At 59.6% G+C, this 17,783-nt stretch overlaps 1 protein-coding gene across 5 annotated transcripts in view; it reads right to left on the reverse strand.

Annotated features, from left to right (window-relative positions):
* Positions 1–2,220: 2,220 nt before the first annotated feature.
* Positions 2,221–17,783, reverse strand: part of KIAA0930 (KIAA0930 ortholog) — a 33,348-nt gene continuing 17,785 nt past the window's right edge. For 3 of the 5 annotated variants that reach the window (XM_072973682.1, XM_031673680.2, XM_072973680.1), the window contains 9 exons: positions 13,048–13,199; positions 10,209–10,334; positions 10,033–10,110; positions 9,566–9,667; positions 8,091–8,231; positions 7,354–7,548; positions 4,447–4,609; positions 3,076–3,234; positions 2,221–2,724 (listed from right to left, as the gene is read on the reverse strand). In XM_072973682.1, coding sequence (XP_072829783.1) covers positions 2,684–2,724; positions 3,076–3,234; positions 4,447–4,609; positions 7,354–7,548; positions 8,091–8,231; positions 9,566–9,667; positions 10,033–10,110; positions 10,209–10,334; positions 13,048–13,161 — 1,119 coding nt within the window. In that variant the 5' untranslated portion in view covers positions 13,162–13,199 and the 3' untranslated portion in view covers positions 2,221–2,683. Of the gene's footprint in view, positions 2,725–3,075; positions 3,235–4,446; positions 4,610–7,353; positions 7,549–8,090; positions 8,232–9,565; positions 9,668–10,032; positions 10,111–10,208; positions 10,335–13,043; positions 13,208–13,330; positions 13,431–17,783 lie in introns of those variants that run through there. The other 2 variants (XM_072973681.1, XM_072973683.1) reach the window with 2 other exon arrangements.

Raw genomic sequence — 17,783 nt, forward strand, 5'->3', positions numbered from 1 at the left:
AGGAGTACCAGCACCCGGCCACCCGGGGATGCTGGGGCCCTGGTTCGGCCCCGCCACTTGTTGCGCCGCTACGTTGTTTCTGATGTCATCTGTGGCTTTGGGAAAAGCAAGCTCAGAGTCACAGCTTACTGCCGAGTTACCAGGCGCCTCTAAGCATGTTTCAAATTCAGCGTCAGAAGAACCCTTTGGAGGATTTACCCGAGAAAGGTCGACTGCACGGCACGCTCACGCATCTGTCCTGGGGCAGCACAGTGTCCTCCGTGGCCACGGGGGCCGGCCGGGTGCCTGGGTGGGGCTCCTGCCCCCTGCTCGCTGTTCAGTCCCAGGCAGTTCCCCCAACCCCTCTGTGGCTGTGTCCTCCTCGGTAAGGGGATAATGACAGTTCCTAAATGTTTAGCACGGTGCCTGTAAATGCTCGGTGCCACCTAGTGCTGGATATAAAACAGCCACACCACCGTGTGTGTGTGTCCACACGCATCACAGATGACGTGTGATCGCTAAACCACCACAGGCACGCACTTCTAAGATCGGTCAGCACTCTCACGCGTTAGGCAACTGGCCCTCAGCTCCCCTGCGAGGTGGGCAGAACTTGGGTTTGCCTTTTACAGACAAGAAGCCCGGCCCACCCAGGGCCCCTAGGAGCGGCGGCGGCTGCTTTCTGGGTCCAGCGGGAGGACCGGGCTCGGCTCCTCACTCTGGAGAGCAGGGAGGGCTGCCGCACTTCCGCGTGTGTTAGGCGACCTCCTCCTTCCACAGAAGGGCCCCTGGGGCTGCAATTCTCCCAGAACTGATCTCCAGCCTTCAACTCCACATGACAGGGAAGAAAGCCTGAAGAAAAGGCTGTAATTCAGCCCCTACCTCGTAGGGGCAGCGTTGGGCACCCCCAGCAAATACTCAGAGGGCATCGTGGAACACTGGGCCGGGCTCGGCTCCCGGCTCCCGGCTCCCGGCTCCCGGCTCCCGGCTCCCGGTTCCTGGCTCCGGGCGGCCCTGCGCCAACACTTCGGGGCGGGACCTGCTCTGTGCTGCCCTAAGACACTGCTTTGGAACATGAAGTCGTGTAGGGAACTGAGGCACAGCGGAGATGAGCCGGGCACTGTCAGAGAACACAAGAACATTTGCCCCAGCCCCACGGCTTGTGCCTCCTTGGCCTGGGTGACAGGGGTGTGGGCGGAGGGTAAGCATCCCAACAGCCTGATCCCCGACCTGAGCTGAGCTGTGCAGAAGGGCTGGCGATCGCGCTGAAACCCTGGAGACTTCAGTGAGGTAGGTGGTATCAGCCCCACTTACAGGTGGGCAAACTGAGGCAGAATGAAATGCAATAGCTCGCTTTTAATAACAGCATACAAAATCTGGAGAAAGCCCCAAAGTAGTCCCCTGTTCCCGGAGCCCAGTGCAAACCCTTGGAGCACACAGAATAGAAACGGATGGGTAAACGAGCCCCCTCCTTTCCCTCTTCCCCCTAAACGTGCAACAGGAATCCTTCAAGTATTCCTGAGGACATAAACTAGAGCAGCAGAGGCCCAGCTGACAGCTTATCCCAGAGGGGTAGCGGAGCCTCTGCTCCTGAAAAGACCCATGGTTCTGAGAGGAGTATAGTGCGCCGTCATCACTGGAAACCTTCAAGCCGGATGGGGCTGGGCCAGACCTGGACTGGACGGCCGGCCACCCCCCCCCCAACAGACCAGACCCGCCATGTGGAAGCCAGTTCCTCTCTGCCTCAGTGACCAGTCTGAGGAAGGGGGCCAGCACACCCAGTCAAAGGAATGAGGCCTAGGAAACCAGGGAGGATGAGACTCCCCCCCACCCCAGCCCCAGGGGACAGAGGTTCTGCCTGGACCCTTCCCGGGAGGACGCCAACCCCACGTCGCACCATCCGCCCTTTGGCAGAGATTCCACCTTCCCCTCTGGCTACCAAGCCCTCCCACCCGCTTCCAGTGCTGTGGGGCACACCAGCCGAGGCCCGGACGAGTTATCTCCAGGTTGGAGGTGTGTGTGGTGGTGGTGCTCTTTGGCTGGAAGCAAAGGCCATTCTGGCGGGATTGGGGCCTGTCTGCCCAGCTCGAGGCCCTTCTGGAACCAGGCGTGGGGTGAGGTATTCCCAGCCCAGAGCAAAACCATCAAACAGCTGTGTTCCCCAACCCCCGTGGAAACCCACTGATGACCAAGCAGTAAACGAGGGAGGACAGACGATCAGGACTAACTTGGACACTGAAGGCATCGGCACAGCATTATACAATCTTAAACCGGGTTTCCTTAGGCGCTGACAGTCTGACGCACTGAATGCTCCTGGCTGGGTGGTCGCTGCTGGCTGTCTGTTGGGATGTGAGCTTCGGGTCCGCTGGTCTGGACTCTCTCTGGATGCTGGCTGCTCCTCTGCTCTCTCTTACGGCCTCTCGGCATCTCTGGTCCTCTTTGGGTGCGGACGGTTCTCCAGAGATGGGCTGGCGGGTGATGGGGGGCGGGCGCAGGAGCAGAGCCAGCAGGGGAGGAGGAAGAGGCACTTCAGTTTGGGCTGGTGTTCATGGAGTCGGCCCTGGCCCCGGGAGTCAGTGGCCCTGCCTGGCTCCGGCTCTGGCGCTGGGTGGTCCCAGAAGACCCCAGTGGCGGTGGGCAGGTAGGCACTTGGCAGCAGGCCCAGGCCCAGGCAGGGCTGGGGGCCCCGCGGGGGCTCCGCACACGGCTAGGTCATCAGGACGGGCTTCTGCCGCACTTCCAGGATGTCTAGGGCGGTGGGGGGCAGGGGAGACGAGGAGGTTAACACCCTGAGGGCTCCACTGACGAAGGGGGCCCACGCCCAGCAGTCCACGCGCATTTCCTCTCCCATCCCGCGGGAAGCACAGTGCTGACAGCACCTGGATCACAGAGGGCGAAGGGCTCGGAGCAGCTGCACAGCCTGGTGAGGCCACGTGGAACGGGGCTCACACGTGGGCTGGCCTGACTCTGGAGCCAGCGCCCAGCACCGCGAGGGCCAGCAGCCAGTCCCGAGGGGATGGGGTGGGCGCCCGAGTGCCACCCAAAGGGGTATATTTAGGGGCTGTAGTTTCCTGAGGTCCCACCCAAAGTTCAAACTACCTGTTAAAATCCGATGCAGCGGCAAAGTGACGTAGGTTAAGTGTGCATAGAGAAGGAAATTTCCATCCGCTCTGTTCAGCTTCAGCCAGGACCCGACCAGGGAGCGGCCAGTGCCAGACAGGGACCGAGACCGCAGGTTGGTGGCATTGTGCAGATCAGCTGGAGGAGGGAAGGCCAGTCAGGCCTAGGCAGCAAGGAGAACACCTTCCTCCCCAAGTGACTCCTCCCTGGCCCAGCTCCACCCTCTGCTGGGCGCCTTAGCACCCTGGCCTGACACCTGGCCCCCCTCCTGCCTCTCTAGCCCAATCCCACTCCTCAGGGCCCATTTCTGCCCCTCCAAGTTCTCCCTAACACCCTTCCCTCTCTGTGCTGCAGAGTCTTCTCCGTGGGACTCACACATTGCCACATGGTGTCACTTCTCCACTTCCCTCTAGCCTTGTCTGTCACTGGGACAAAGCACTGCCAGCCTGCAGGGCACAGGGTGAGGCTGGGATGACCCATCACCATCACCCAGTCTTATGGGTCACCAGGGTAGCAGACTGGGGTTATCAACACCCCCCTACTGATCTGGAAGCCAGCCGAGCTGAGGAAGGCATTTGCCCAAGCTCACTCAAGAGCAGGTCAAGGCCAGTGCTGTCATCTCCTGGCCCTGGCCCGGGTCTTGTCCAGCAGGCCCTCTGCCTCTGCCTCTGGGTCCTGGCAGTCGGGACCTTTCAGTGCCGTGGCCCAGCTCCGCCAGTGGCTTCCCGCCGTTCTTACAATGAACATGACCCCAGCCCTCCTGCTGCACAGCTGACAGTGGGCCCGTGTTGCACGGAGGGAGCAGCGGGAAGGCGCAGGTTGGCTGGGAGATGCAGCAGAATGCGAGTCGGTGAGAACAGGGCTTCTGTGACCCCTGGGCAGAGACACTCAGGAGGCCACCAGATGCACAGGCCCGGGCTCGGGAAGGCCATGCGAGTCATGAGAAGGGCAGGGGAGCCCTGAGGGACACCCCACTGGAGGCTCCAGAGCGACACTGAGCTGGTCAGAGACGGCACCGAGGAGGAGAAAAGCCAGCAGAGGGAGGTGACAAAATGCACGGATGGACCAGAGAGCTCCTCTCTCAGCAGGCGTTTCTCGCACCCGCAGTGTGAACAGTCAGACCGGCAACATCTGGAAGTCTCTGAGCCCAGAAATGATGCGCACGCTGCCGCCTGGGCCTCGGCCTCTGAGCGCCAAGAGCACTGGGACGAGAGCTCCTCTAGGTGGGCTTCTGTCTGTCTGTCCACAGCTCCCCCAACCCCGGGCCTGGCAGCACCCGTTCGCTCTCTAAATGAAAATGAGTGAACAAGCCAAGAGGAGAGGGGCCTCGGGGCCCGGGGGCAGGGTCACCTCCCCCGCCGTCCTCCCGGAAGAACTCCTCGCTGTCGTTGGCCGAGTGAGACTTCTTCATCTCCGCGATCCGGTTCCGGGGCACCTTCCTCTTGAGCGACGGGGAAAAGAAGGCAGGCCGGTTGTTCCGCTCGGGGGTCGGGGGTGTGCTGAAGGAGGTCACCTGGGAACAAGGAGTGAGTCACCAGAGCGGCCCACCAGCGGGGTCCCAGCGCGCCCCCATCTCCTGCCTCAGACCAAGGAGACCCGCCCTGCTGAGGGCGGCCACCCTGCGGTCCGGTGGGGGACCCGGGGGAACCCGGCCACCCTCCTGCCGGCCTCACACGCTGGTCAGGGGCTCATTCGAACACAAAGCCAGCCCAGATGCTGACGTGGCTCAAGCACCTGCCCTGCCACTGAATCCACTGAACCTTCCTGACCACCCACAACACAGGAACAAGCACCAGCCCCATCTGACAAAGAAGAAACCAAGGCGGGACAGTGACCTTGACATGCCCAAGTCATTCAGCAGGATGGTGGCCATCCCAGGGTTGCAACCCAGGTCTTCTGCCCCTGAGGCCATGCTCTTCACTCTAATTTCTTCTCTTGGCCAATATGTCCCCACCCCCTCTCCCCCAGCTTCCTTTCATAGACGTTCACTGGCCATGTGGTCCTTGCTCCCATTTCCTCCTCTCCTCTCTTTCAACCAGACTGTGAGTCACCAGCCACTCTCCACACCCACTCAGGGCAGCACTAAGCACAGGCTTATGACATTGGTCCCTGCCCTCAAGGAGCTCACAGTCTGCTGGGGTTGAAGAAAGTGACAACCACAGACTGAATGTTGGTTGCTGAGACAGAAAAAAGGAAGCACAGGATACAGGGGAGCACAGAGGCAAAAGGAATCAACAGCCTGGGAAATCAGGAAAGGCTTCCCGGAGGAGACGCTGCTCGAGTTGGGTCTTGAAGGACGAGTAGGAGTTCGCTAGGTGAAGAAGGGGGGGAAGGGCGTTCCAGGCAGAGGGAACTTGGCCCATCTCCTCCCTCCTCCCCATGCAAACAAGAATCTGAGGAACAAGGTGAGCTGGGACTGAGACTTCGGGAGTCCCATCAGCCTCCTCGTCATGGCTCCGACATCCACCAAAGTCCCGGCGGCCGCTGGGCTCCAGATGGTCCTCCCATAAGCCAGGGAAGGTTTTTAAAAGATAAAAAACAAACACCAGAAACCACAATACACACAGAGTCTGCATTTGTCATGTGCTGGTTACAAACGACCCCTCTGGAAAAGGGGGACACGTGATGGTGAGCACAGAGGGGGTGGGGGCCTGAGCAGCCCTGGGAGGTCAGGGCCTGCCACTGACAGCTGCGTGACCCTGGCGAGTCCCTCCCCTTGAGCCCAGGCCTCCCTGCGACTATGGGCCGGGGCTTTCACAGGCACCATCTCCTGCACCCCCGCAGCCCCCCAAGAGAGAAAGATCATCACCCCTATTTGATGGATGGGAAAAATCAAGGCTCAGGCAGGTCTAGTAACCCATGTGTGATCACTCGGCAGACATGTGGCTGGAACTGGCTCCCAGGTTTGTCCAGCCCAAGCCCAGGCCACAGCTTCACAGGGACTTTCACATACACGTTTGTTAGGGTCTCAGTGGGCAATTTAGGACCAGGGAGAAGAATTAGGCTCCTTATCTCAGACATATAAACAATCTTTGTTCCAAAGACAAGAGAGGCCCTACCTGGAATTCTCACCCATCATCACAAAAAACAGCACTTACTGTTTCTGCTCTGCTTATAAAATACATTCATTGCAGAAAATTCAAATCATAAAAAGATTTAAAAAAAAAACGTAGAAAGAAAACCGTCCTCGGACTCCCCGCAGATGTGCGCGGTTAACATGCTCCACAGAATTAAAAGTACAGCAGCTCCACTCCCTCGCCTCGGGCGGAGCCGGCACAAACTCCCAGGAGCCATTTTCCCTCCAGCTCTTGAGGGCCCGCCCTGTGAAGCTCCTCTGAGCACCCCCCATCTCAGGCAGCAGGCGTTTTCACCCCATTTCTGGATGAGCAAACAGAGGCTCAGAGAGGAGAAGGGGCCTGTCCCAGTTCACGCCAGCAGCAGCGCCTGGATCCCAGCCCACCCGCAAGCCCCTCTCCTGGCAACGAGCAGGGCGAGGCTGCCTCCCTGCCCGCGGTGCCCTGACAGACCAGTCCTCGTCCAGACCCACAGCTCGGAGCAGCCTCCTTGGGAAGGACCAACTGGGCCAAAAGCAGCCAGCGGGCTGAAGACTTTGTCCTGCCTGAGCCCTGGGCCACCCCGGCGGCTCTGGGAGTAAAGCTGCCAACGGTCTCAGTGTCCCACCCCTGGGGAAGGATGGCGGCCTAGAAAGAGCAAGGCTCAAAGGCTCAGTGCTGTCACACGGGAGCCGTGTGACCTGAGACAGCACAATTAAACCCAGCAAGCCTGGGTTCCCAGGTCTGCAGACGGGAAAGCTCACAGCTACCCAAGGGCCACTGGCGGCCTCCCAGCAGCTCAGGTGCACGAGACCTGTAACAAGCGGCCCAAACAGAGAGAGGGCTGGGCAGCGCCAGGGCCTCTGCGCTCTGGCTGACCCTCACGGAGGGCTGCCAGCTCATCGTCATCCCACCTCTCTCTCTAGGGAGGCCCACACCCGCCACGTGCCCACACTCACCCAGCAGGTCCACCGAGGCAGGCGCCAGGACTCTGGAGATGGAGCCCACCTGCAGTGGCAGCCTAGGGCCCAGGCACTAACCTGCTGTGTGACCTTGGGCAAATCACCTGCTCTTTCTGAACCTTGGCCTCCACACCAGAGGGGTGAGGAGGATGACACCTACCTCCCCGGGGCTGTGAGGATCTGGGAGATGGTGGGGAGCAGGTCTGAGGAACAGAAGCCCCTCCCCGAGCCACAGCCCTTACCCGCTCGTGCATTGGCGAAGCCGGGCTGGAGTCCTCTTCGGTTCCGCAGGGGGATGTGTCACCAGTGGACACACGGCTGACCGCCATCTCAGCATGGCCCTTGCCCTGCGGCCCCTTCATGCGCACAAACTCCATGTTGCTGTACTTGTAGAAGCCAAACGACATCTTCTGTGCCATGCGGGCGGCCACACTCACCTGCGGGCAGGGGGACATGGTCTGAGTCAGGCAGGTAGGGACACCCTCCCCTGGGGACCTTTGCAGCAGGGATGACTCTCCCCTGCCTCCAGGGGAGAGGGAGCCCCGGCTGACCCCGGCTCACCCACCAGGAAGGGCGGCGCTGGGACGCTGGAGACTTCTGGCTGCCACTCCTCTCAGCCCAGTGACCCCGCCCCACGGCAGGCCCAGCACCACGCTGGGGACAGGGCCCCAGCCCAGCGGGACCGCTGCCCCCTTCCTCCCCAGGTCCCAGAGGGAGGACATCCTCAGGACAGGGCTCAGCTGCGGGACAGGGTCCCATCCACCGGCCTCCTCTCCCTTCAGTTCAGTCACTCAGGGGCCAGTCTCAGGAGTGTGCTCACTGGGCGGGGGGAGTGGGCCAAGGCCGCTGCGAAGAACACGGCGAAGTGCAGGCTCTCAGCCGCCTCGAGGGGCCCAGGGCCTGCAGGCGCTCTGAGGAGGGGCGGGGCCTGAGGGGGGCTGCGGGGGCTGCGGGTGCTCCCGGACCGCCCCACACTCACGCGGTTGTCATACACCTTCTTGAGAGCCTCATAGCGGATGGAGCCTTGAAAGATGACCCCTTGGAACGTGTTGGTTTTGTCACTGGCCACCAGCTCCACACACACCATCTCTCCCTCCCCTACGGTCATGTCGCTGAACACCTGGGTGGGAGCAAGGAGACGGGGACATCACCTGTCAGCTGCCCACCACCCAAGCCACACCCCGGCTCCCAGCCCCCACCCCTCTTACTAGCCCAGGGCTGTTGGGGAGGACTGCTCAGAAGCTCCCGTTCTGCAGGTGAACACCGAGCCACAGATGTCCAGATATTTGCCCAAGGCCACCTCCCTTCCTCCGCTCCACTGAGACCAGCACAGGAATGGGAACAGCCTACCCACAGGGCAGGGGGCGCGTCTGGAGGGGGGTAGGGGTCTATAACAGTGACCCACATCATTCTTCCTCACGCCAGGGAGTTAAAACAGTTTTCAGGGACTATCTGGCCCGCCATCCAGGACCTCCTCCGTCCAGCTGCGGGCGCTCAGCCCACCCGCCGCACCCCTCCCCGAGCCTCGCTGCGCGGGTGCAGCCACCGGCCCGGGGGCCAGACAGACCGCCAGCCCGGGGGGCCTGTGGGGGGCTCGACGTCCCGCCGCGACTTGAGTCATTGTTCCAGGGCTGCTGTGCAGACCAAGCCTCAGGGTCACACAGACTCAGGGTCAACTCTCAGCTCTGCCGCTGAGGAGCTGTGTGAGTCTGGCGCTTCAAGACACCAACCAAACCAAGAAGAGACCTGAAGCCCCGCCTGCTTCTCCATGAGCCCTCACTCCCTGGGCCGACCCCTCTGCTGGGTGCCCGCTCCGCCGCCAGGGGTCTGGGCAGAGGGGGGGCGGCCGCGCGGGAGCCTGCAGCATGGGGAGCAGCCCCTGAGCCCCCCGGACCAGGCACCTTCGGTTTCGGGCTGCAGTTTTCCCACACTTAAAACAGAAGCTTGTTGGCGGGAGGCTACAGCTCAGTGGCAGAGCACGTGCTAAGCATGCAGAGGTCCCGGGTTCAATCCCCAGTACCTCCTCCAAATATAAACAAACACACACAAAATCTAATTACCATCCCCTCATTAAAAAAAAAAACCCAGAGGCTTGGCCCAGATAACTTCTGGAGCCCCGCCCACCTTGGACATCCTAGGACCCCAAGGTGTGGGGGCCTTGTGCAGAGTTTAAGGGCGACAACGATGACTCGCCCTGCCCGGGCAGCGTGCTCTGTAGGAGTTTACGATGCATTCTCCCTTCACAAGCTCATCTGATCTTTCAACCCTGACGCTCATTTCACAGATGAGAAAACTGAGGCTCGCAGTCAGGTGACCTCACTTGCCCCGAGGCAAACAGCAGGGAGAGCGGGAGCCCAGCACTGAGCCCATCACCTTTCTGGAAGGGTGTGAGGCCTGAGGGAGAAGCTTCTCACGTTCCCCGAGGAGGGGGAGCTACAGGGAGACAGAGCCCACCTCCTCGAAGCTGTCGATCATGAAGAAGATGTTGGGGTAGCTCATCTTGGATTCCTCCCCTTTGCTGTCCATGGGATGTTTACTCGGGGATGCAAACACTTGCTGGAAGAAAGAAGATGTAGATTTAAGAACTGAGTGGGGCACCCCCTGCACCCAGGCCTGGAGCCACTCGATTGGGTGGAGTGTGTTGTCCAAGGTGTGGTCGCAGGAGTCACACTGCTGAGTCAGGGCCTAGCCCCAGGGACCGCCCGGGAAGGGGCTGTTCAGGTGACCTGGTCCAGGGCCCTTTGCATGGGACACAGGACCCAGGAAGCTAAATGGCTTTCTGGAGTCAGACTCTCACCTTGGGGCAGGGAAGTGGGCAGGAGGACTTATCTCCCAAAATAAATTAGCGGGCAGCCAGAGGGCTGGCATCCCTAGGCTGAGCCGGCTGTCAGGAGACCTGGGGCCCTGGCTCCGCGGCTCACCTGGGATTTCTTCTTATGGATGTGGATGTCCCCGCCGTCCGCACGCGTGCACACAGCGCATGTCACCATGTAGTCCAGCTGGAAGAGAGCACAGGATGGTGTATGTGGAGGGGTCTGTGTCCCTGGGGCCTTCCCACACCCTCCTCCCGGAGCCCAGCCCCCATTACACCCCATACCTTCTGCAGGATGAGATTGAGGCAGACGCTCTCCTCCCAGTCGATGTCAGGGTCTCCGAGACCTGGCAGCTTCTTGGAGTCCCGCCGGTACACCTCCACCTCCACCTCGGGCTCGGCCTCTGCCAGCTGCAAGGCCCAGGGCAGAGTGAGTGCCAGCCCCACCGGGGCATCCTTTCCCTGACCATTCCACCAGCCAGGTGTTAATGCAGAAGTGGGCTCCAATTTACTCCTGGTTCTCTAGCCATGCGACCCAGAGTTAATCAAGAACTGAGTATCAGAGTCGTCCCGAGGGCCCTGCAGCAGGCTGGGGGTTCCCAGCCTCTGTCCCACCCACACTGCTGCTCCTCACCTTGCCTACAGGCCGCCTGTCCACCCATCCACCCTCCACCGCTGGTCTAACGCAGGAAGCCCTTGGGTCGCTATGGCAACCGGGTACCAGCTGGGCTGCAGGATGGGGAGGGGGCGGGAAGCAGCCCAGGCTTGCCGCAGAGAACCGGCAACGCGCAGGCGCTGCGTGTAGGCCCACGGCACGCCTGCCAAGGGCTCCCCTTTCTTTCTGTTCTTCTGAGCAGCGGGGGCAGAGAGATTGCCTGGGAACAGCTGTGTGGTCTCCCCACTCCCCCTCCCTGTACACCTCGCACCTCCAAGCCTGTAGGGTCTCCCCACATCGCCGCCCACCTGCTGCTTTCCAAACACTATGGGCTGACAGCACTTGGCGCAGCAGGGCAGGGCCCCGTCACATCCCTGCCGCTCTGCATGTGCAGGTCCCTCCACACTCACGTCCTTGGCCACTGCTGTCCCCCTCCCTGTCCTACGACATTCCGGCCAGATGTCACCTCCTCCTCTTTGTGGGTCTCCAGTCACCCTTCATTCTTCCCAGCATCATGGCACCAACTGTTCCACGTACCCCTGGCTGGCTGCCGGACAGGCTGGGCCAGTCTGAGGCATTCTGTGCTCCCAGGGCTCAGTGCAAGTGTTCACTGGAACATTCTAGCACATGAACAGCTAGAATGCCACATGCTCCCCTGGACTCAGGCGCCCCTCACGGACCTCAACACCTCCCCAGTCTTCAGAAGAGTTCGCACATGGCCCCAGGCCGTTCTGCTCCAAACTCCTCAGCCCTGAGTCCTGGGGCATCTCTCCCCAAAAGAAAGAGCCACCATCTGCTGGTTCTTCTCTGCTCCCACCTGGCTGCCCTGGGAACACGCATCACTGACTTCTCCTTTCTCTTTCCTGCCCCGCTGGAGAACTCAAAGCACAGTCTGGGTAAGAAAACCCTCCCTGGCTAGAGCCAGGGCCTCTCCTGGCACTGAAGTCTAAGGTACAGCTGAGAGCCTCAGAGGAGCTGCTCCACCGAGCCCCCTCTGCCCACATTCAGTCATCCAAAGCCCTGCTGGGGAGGCCCACTTCCTCAGCCACCCTTCCTGGCCCCGTTCCCTGCCCCCCGCTGGCCCCCCCACTGCTGCCTCTGAGCAGCTTCTGCTCCTGCTCTGATCCCTCCAGTCCTTCCTCACCCACACCCAAGATCTTGCTAAATGGAACTCTGACCATGCTGTCTTCCTCAGTTTATCAGGCTCAGTGGTTTCCCAGGGTTCTGGGGATAAAACTCAAATCCCTGGGTACCACCTTCAGTGCCCACGTGAGCTGCTCCCCACCCGCCTCATTTCCCGGGATCCTCAGCTTTCCACCCTCAGCTGCACAGAACCACCAGCAGCCCCTGTCTCCACGGACTCCTACACCCTCAGGCCCAGCTTGGCCAGCGTCCCCTCTGCCAGGGAGCACCTTTCCCCCTCCTTTCAGACTCACTTCACCCAAGTGGCCTCTGCTGACCCCTCCCCTGCCTTCTGGTCACTATAGTTACCATGCTGTGTTAGCTCTATGCGATGTACGTCTGGGTCCCAGTGCCCACTGGCCCTGGTGACAACACGGTCACACAGAGCAGCTGTTTCAGACACCAGATGGACACCAGATGGACACCAGAGGACCCAAGCCCACTCTGACTCTTCCTGCCTGTCACGCAGCCCAGCCAGACCAGCCACATGGCCGCCGGCACACAAGCCGCCATGTCTCCTTTGCCGTCCGTGTGCAGGAAACCTGTCCTGCACACTTCGGGCTGAAAGCACAGGCAGGGAAGGTGAGAGCCCCGCTGACACGGCCCGGGGGTCACCAGGCACGCTGCAAGTTCCAGACCCGCCCCCACAACGTGTGTCTGTGTCTGGCATGCAGGATCCTTAAACGTTTTACAGACCACTAAAGCTTCTGGAAAACATGCGAAGTTTGTTTTGTTAACTCCTCTGCATGCTTAAACTTAGCGGATGAACACCTGAGGTAAGTCAGTCCGCCTGGGAGCCCTCACTTTCCTCTTCTGTGAAGAGGGAACTGGTAACACCCGCCCTGCCAAGCGGCTGGGCAGACACAAGGAGACCAAGCAGCAGAGAGCGCAGCACTGAGCCTGGTCCGTGGTGAGGGCTCGGACTGGCAGGCGTCTGCATCCACAGGGCTGGGTCACCTGCCCATGGCCAGGGAGGACTCCGGACTCTGGGGTCAAATCTTTGCTCTCCCATTCATTTACCAATCCTGAGACGCTGGCCAAACCACCCAGCCTAGGGACGAGTTTCCTCCAAGGCACAATAGTGATAATAACCAGTGAAGACTAATAATGCTGTACATACATACATGCCCAGCCCACCCCACCATCAGGCAGCACATGTGACCATCCCCACACAGTTCCCGGCACCCGGCAGGGGCTAAGTGACCACCACTTCCCCTGCAGGGAAGCCCCCTCGTGCACCAGGAGCAGACCCCCAGGGAGGCCTGGCCCAGGCCGAGCGGCACTCACCTTCCTCCCATCCAGGGTGCCCTCGCTGCCCGTGTATGCCAGCTTCCGGCGCACGTAGAAAAGCATGTCGTCCTGCCGTGGGGCCCACTTCTCCATGAAGTAGGTGGAGAACATCCAAGTCCAGAAGACGATGCGGTCATCCCTGAAGCACCCTGCACAGGGAGGCCAAGAGGAGTGAGGAGGGATGGGTCAACCTGGCCCCTGCCCCCTGCCCACCCCACACCACTGCGCAGGTCAGGAAACTGCCAACGCTCTATGGTGTTCAGAGCCCCCTTTTCCCTACCCCTGCCCCTGCCTCCCCCCTTTTCCTGTCCGTGGGGCATCCAAAGAGGCTCAAGGACACCTCCCAGGAGGCCCAGTTCCTCCATCCAGCGGCGGCCTGAGGGCCCCACAGCCAAGCGGACTCCAGCCCATGGATGAATCAGCAGCTTCGGTGGAAAAGGAAAGACCTAATAAGAGGGAACGTCACTGGCAGACTGTCTGGGCCAGAGCCGGAAGGGCCCTGGAGGGGAGATCCATCAGGCAGGCACCTCCCTCGGCCCCCACCCCGGGCTGCAGCAATCCCCACGGAGACTCCGACTTAAAGGAACAGCTGCTCCTTGGCCAACCAGTCTCAGCTGTAGGCGGAAACCGGGAAGACACCCACCCCCACCCTCGCCCCAGCACTCGGAGCCTCGCAGCCCGCCAGACTGACTCTTCTGTTCACTACAAATGGTATTTCTTCATGACAAATAAATCCCGATGCTGCTCTTTCCCCACAAGGAGAAAAAGCCACAGGCTCCGGTAGGAAAAGCTGGGTTTCCACGCCAGCTCTGCACCTGCTCCGTGACGGCGGGCAAGCAGCGTGGCCTCCCTGATCCCCCGGGCCTGGTGGCGGCCGCAGACTGCCGGAGACCCTGGGCATGGAAAGCCCGAGCCTGGCACAGAGCAGGGCCCACAAAGGTGGGTGTATTCAGATCCGACAAAGTTTCAAGATCTGCTGCAGCCCTATTTCTTAGAAACCCAAGCTCTCAAACTGTTGCTGGTTTCTTTCTCCAGAAACCACTTCACCACAGTGACTGAGGCCTCACACTTGGGCGCTGGGAGGACAGACCTAGTCCAGCCTTGAACACGGGGAACCTGAGGGCCAGCCAGTGCCAGGGCCCTCCCTAGTCCTCACGGGCAGTTCAGCGGCCTGACCAGGACTGGCCAGGCCCCCTGACTTGCAGCCCACACCCCTCCTCAGGGTGTGTTGGGGGTGCCTCAGCCAGCAGGCTCTGGGGGACTGAGCCGCATGCAGAAAACCTCAGACTGTTTACTTCAGCCACACCACTGCCAAGGATCCAGGGCTCCACACCAGCTCCTGCCCCCTGCCCTCTGCCGGGCCTGAGGCCCACCCAGTCTCACGTCCTGTCTGGCTCCAATGGGAGGAAAACAGAAGGGGCCCCAATGGTCAGGGGTCCAGGTCAGCGAGCCTGATTAAGACAAAGGCCACCTGTCAGCCTCGGGGGCAAAGGCCAGGAGAGCCAGTAGGATTGACAGCCACCTCCCCAGTCGCACCAGGTGGAAGGATGCTGTCAGCATCATTCTGCATCATTGCTTTGATGTTCCTGCCACACTTTTACAACAGCCAATGCCCAATTCGTGCTCCTATAGATCCCTGCAAAATTAGGCCAAGGTGCTATGTTATTCCTAGCAAAACTCTCCCATAACTTTGTTTACTTTCAGCTCCCTCTGAGCCCAAAGCCCAGCAAAAGGTCTCAGATAAATGCCAAAGATACCCACGCCGACTGCTTCTTGGTCTCGCAGGGGATACAGAAGCAGCTCTGGCCGCAACAACAGTGGTCAGGGCTTAAAATCCCACCACCTGCCACAGTGAAGTACAAGTTCGCCATCAGCATCCCTCGGGGTCAAGCATGGCCCCCCTCAGGCACTCCCTTTTTATTCTGTGAGCAGAAGCAACCTGGTGGTGGTACCTCGGGCACCCAGACAGCAGCAGTGATGACAAGGGCCTTGGCTATCATTTGTGGACCATCTGCCATGTGAGTGCTGGGCAGAGCCAGGTACATCACCTCACTAAACTCTCCCTGGCACTCTTATTCTCCCCACCCCGTTTCACAGAAGAAACTGACTCTTGGGAGGTTAAAGAAGGAGCCCAGGATCGCAGAGCTAGAAACTGCCAGGACCTCAGGCGTGTCAGACCCCTGCACTCAGGCTCCTGGAAAACGCGCTGTGCTCTTCTCCAAACCTGTGCCAGCAAAGGAAGCAGACAATGAACACAACGCACGCAGTGGGCAGCTGGCAGCCCGAGCTCTGGGCTGGGGGAGGACAAGGAGTCTGTGTTCAGGAGAGACAAGCTGGAGAAGGCACCAAACGTGCCGACCTGCTCTCTAGTAGTCCACGTGCCTGGCCAGGCCCGGCTCACCATGGTCCACACCAGGGGTCCCATCTCCCAGCTTTAAATGCTGGAAAATCACCTTCTTCCCTGCTCATCCAGCCTGGTTAACGAATGAAGTCTGAAGCCCCAGGAGTCTGCCAATATTTCCTCCTAACATGAAGGCTCAGCTCACACAAGAGCTCCGTGTCCAGCCCGACGGTCAGGGCCGCCTCCTCCACAGGCCCCTCCCAAACAACATCTCAGAGGGGACCGGCCCACCACACCTAAACTTCCAACTGAAACTCCCAGCAGTCACACGGCCATCAGAAAGTCCCCCGGGGGGGCACACTCAATCCTTCCCCCACCTCCCAGCCAGCCCCGACCCAGGCTAGCGCCACCTCGCCTGGGATGCACCGGCCGCCGCTTCCACTCCCACCTCGATGGTCGTGGAAACGTGTGTAACACAATGTCTGGTGAAAGAGCAGAAGCTGGAGCTGCAGACACACTGACCACAACTACGCAGATCACACAGGGCCCTGGAAACACACTGAAGTGACTGGAGCTGCAGAACCTCACAAGGACTGTCTTCTTTCTTTTTCTTGTCTTTTTACTTTTAACATTTTTATTAGTAAGATGATACTAGTTTTTCCCATGAATGTATGACTTCTGATGAATGTCCTAAGGCCCAAGAGACAGAGAAATAGAAAGGGGGTGGAGAAGGGACTCTCATCTTCAGAGGGATAAGAAGAGAGAGGGAGAAGAGACAGTCCACACGTCCAAATGCTTGGAAGGGTCAGGGTCAGGGTGAGAGTTCAGACTCAGAGGCACAGTGCATTGTTAGGATTCCAGCCAAATATGCCCAAGTAAAGGCCCTGATTCTATTCCTCCCTAGCTAGGTCAGGTCATTGAACCTCTCTGAATCCCAGGGACTCCATCTGTCATATGGGTCTAACCTGCCCACCTCCCAGAACCAATGGTGAGTACTGGGGAGAGAGGCCAACACAACAGTCCTTCATGAGCCATAAGGTTCTGTCCACGTGTATGTTCGTGGGGGCCCTCTGCACTGCTGCTCTGTATGTCTGTCAGCAGTGTGGCTGGCCCAGATGAGGCCACGGATCCCAACCTTGCCAGTGTCCCTAAACCATGTGGTGCAGCAACCTTCTGAATAAACACATGAGAGGTAAATGAACACTTGTGTGGCCTGTGAAATCAGTGCTGTCTCTTTCTCCCACAGGTAAACTCCCTGTATCCTTTCCCAAGGCCTGTCCAGCAAGAAATCCCCTGGGTCATAAGCCCTGGGAGCTGCCACTCCAAAAGAGAGCTCCCTGATCTCCAGGACTCTCTCCGTGTCTGTCTCCCTGCCATCCGGCCACTGCGGCAGCGGGTTTCCGGGCCCTTGAATCCAGGGACAGACTTAGGAGAGAGATGCAGTCCCCAGATGCTCGTCCGCTCACTGCGGCAGCACCACGGACAGCTCCGTGCCCGCGGCTTGCCTTCCCTGCCGGGCTGGGCCCTAGAGCAACAGCAGTGATCAGTCTGTTCTCGTGACTCAGGTAGTTCTGTTCTGTGAAGCAGCCAAAAACACTGACTTAGCAAATCCCGAGCCACTACTGCTCCTAGGGACTACAGGGTTGGGTTCCTGCAAGTTCCTGGTTACATTTCTGTCAACCAGTCAATATATAACTTAGTCCCGTGTGTTTCTGTTTAATGACACCTTATTTAACGTATATCGGGTCAGTAACATTAATGAGACACCAGCACTAGGTGCCTGAATGAAGCCTATTTAACACATATTTTCCCCATAAGGCCCATCACAGTCTTCTCGTGCTAGGGGTAGACAGCAAGCACTGTATGCTTGGGGCCACTTTACACGGCAAAAAGTCACTAACAAAAAGCACAAGAGTGCAAACACATGGCACTAAACAGACCACGAAAGGGAGGAGCTGAAACAAGGAGACGGGGCATCGCCTTGTCCGACCTCAGCCAGGCATGTGTGCGACTCTGTGTTTCCCACCACTCTGCGCGTGTCTGCAATTCACCACAAAAGCAACAAAGGTACTGATTTGGGGGTTCAGATAAATTGCGGTGAGTAGGCAAATTCGAAAATACAGAATCCATGAATAGTGAGGATGGGCTATATCAGAAAAACTGGTTATCTGCCAACTCCAAATGGGCTGAGGGGGATCCAGCTGCCTCCCCTGCCTCGACAGACCGACCTGCCTTCCTCAGTCACTGTCTCCGAACTGCATAACTAGGGAAGCCCTTTACAGACCAGTGCGGTGGGGCTGTGTGGGGAGGGCGTGCAGCTGCATGAGGCCTGGAACCCATGCCCCACGCCCAGCTGAGACTTCCTAGTTCATTCTGCATGACCCCAGACGGG

The sequence above is a fragment of the Vicugna pacos genome, chromosome 12 (assembly GCF_048564905.1).
Source record: "Vicugna pacos chromosome 12, VicPac4, whole genome shotgun sequence".
NCBI classification, from domain to species: Eukaryota; Metazoa; Chordata; class Mammalia; order Artiodactyla; family Camelidae; genus Vicugna; species Vicugna pacos.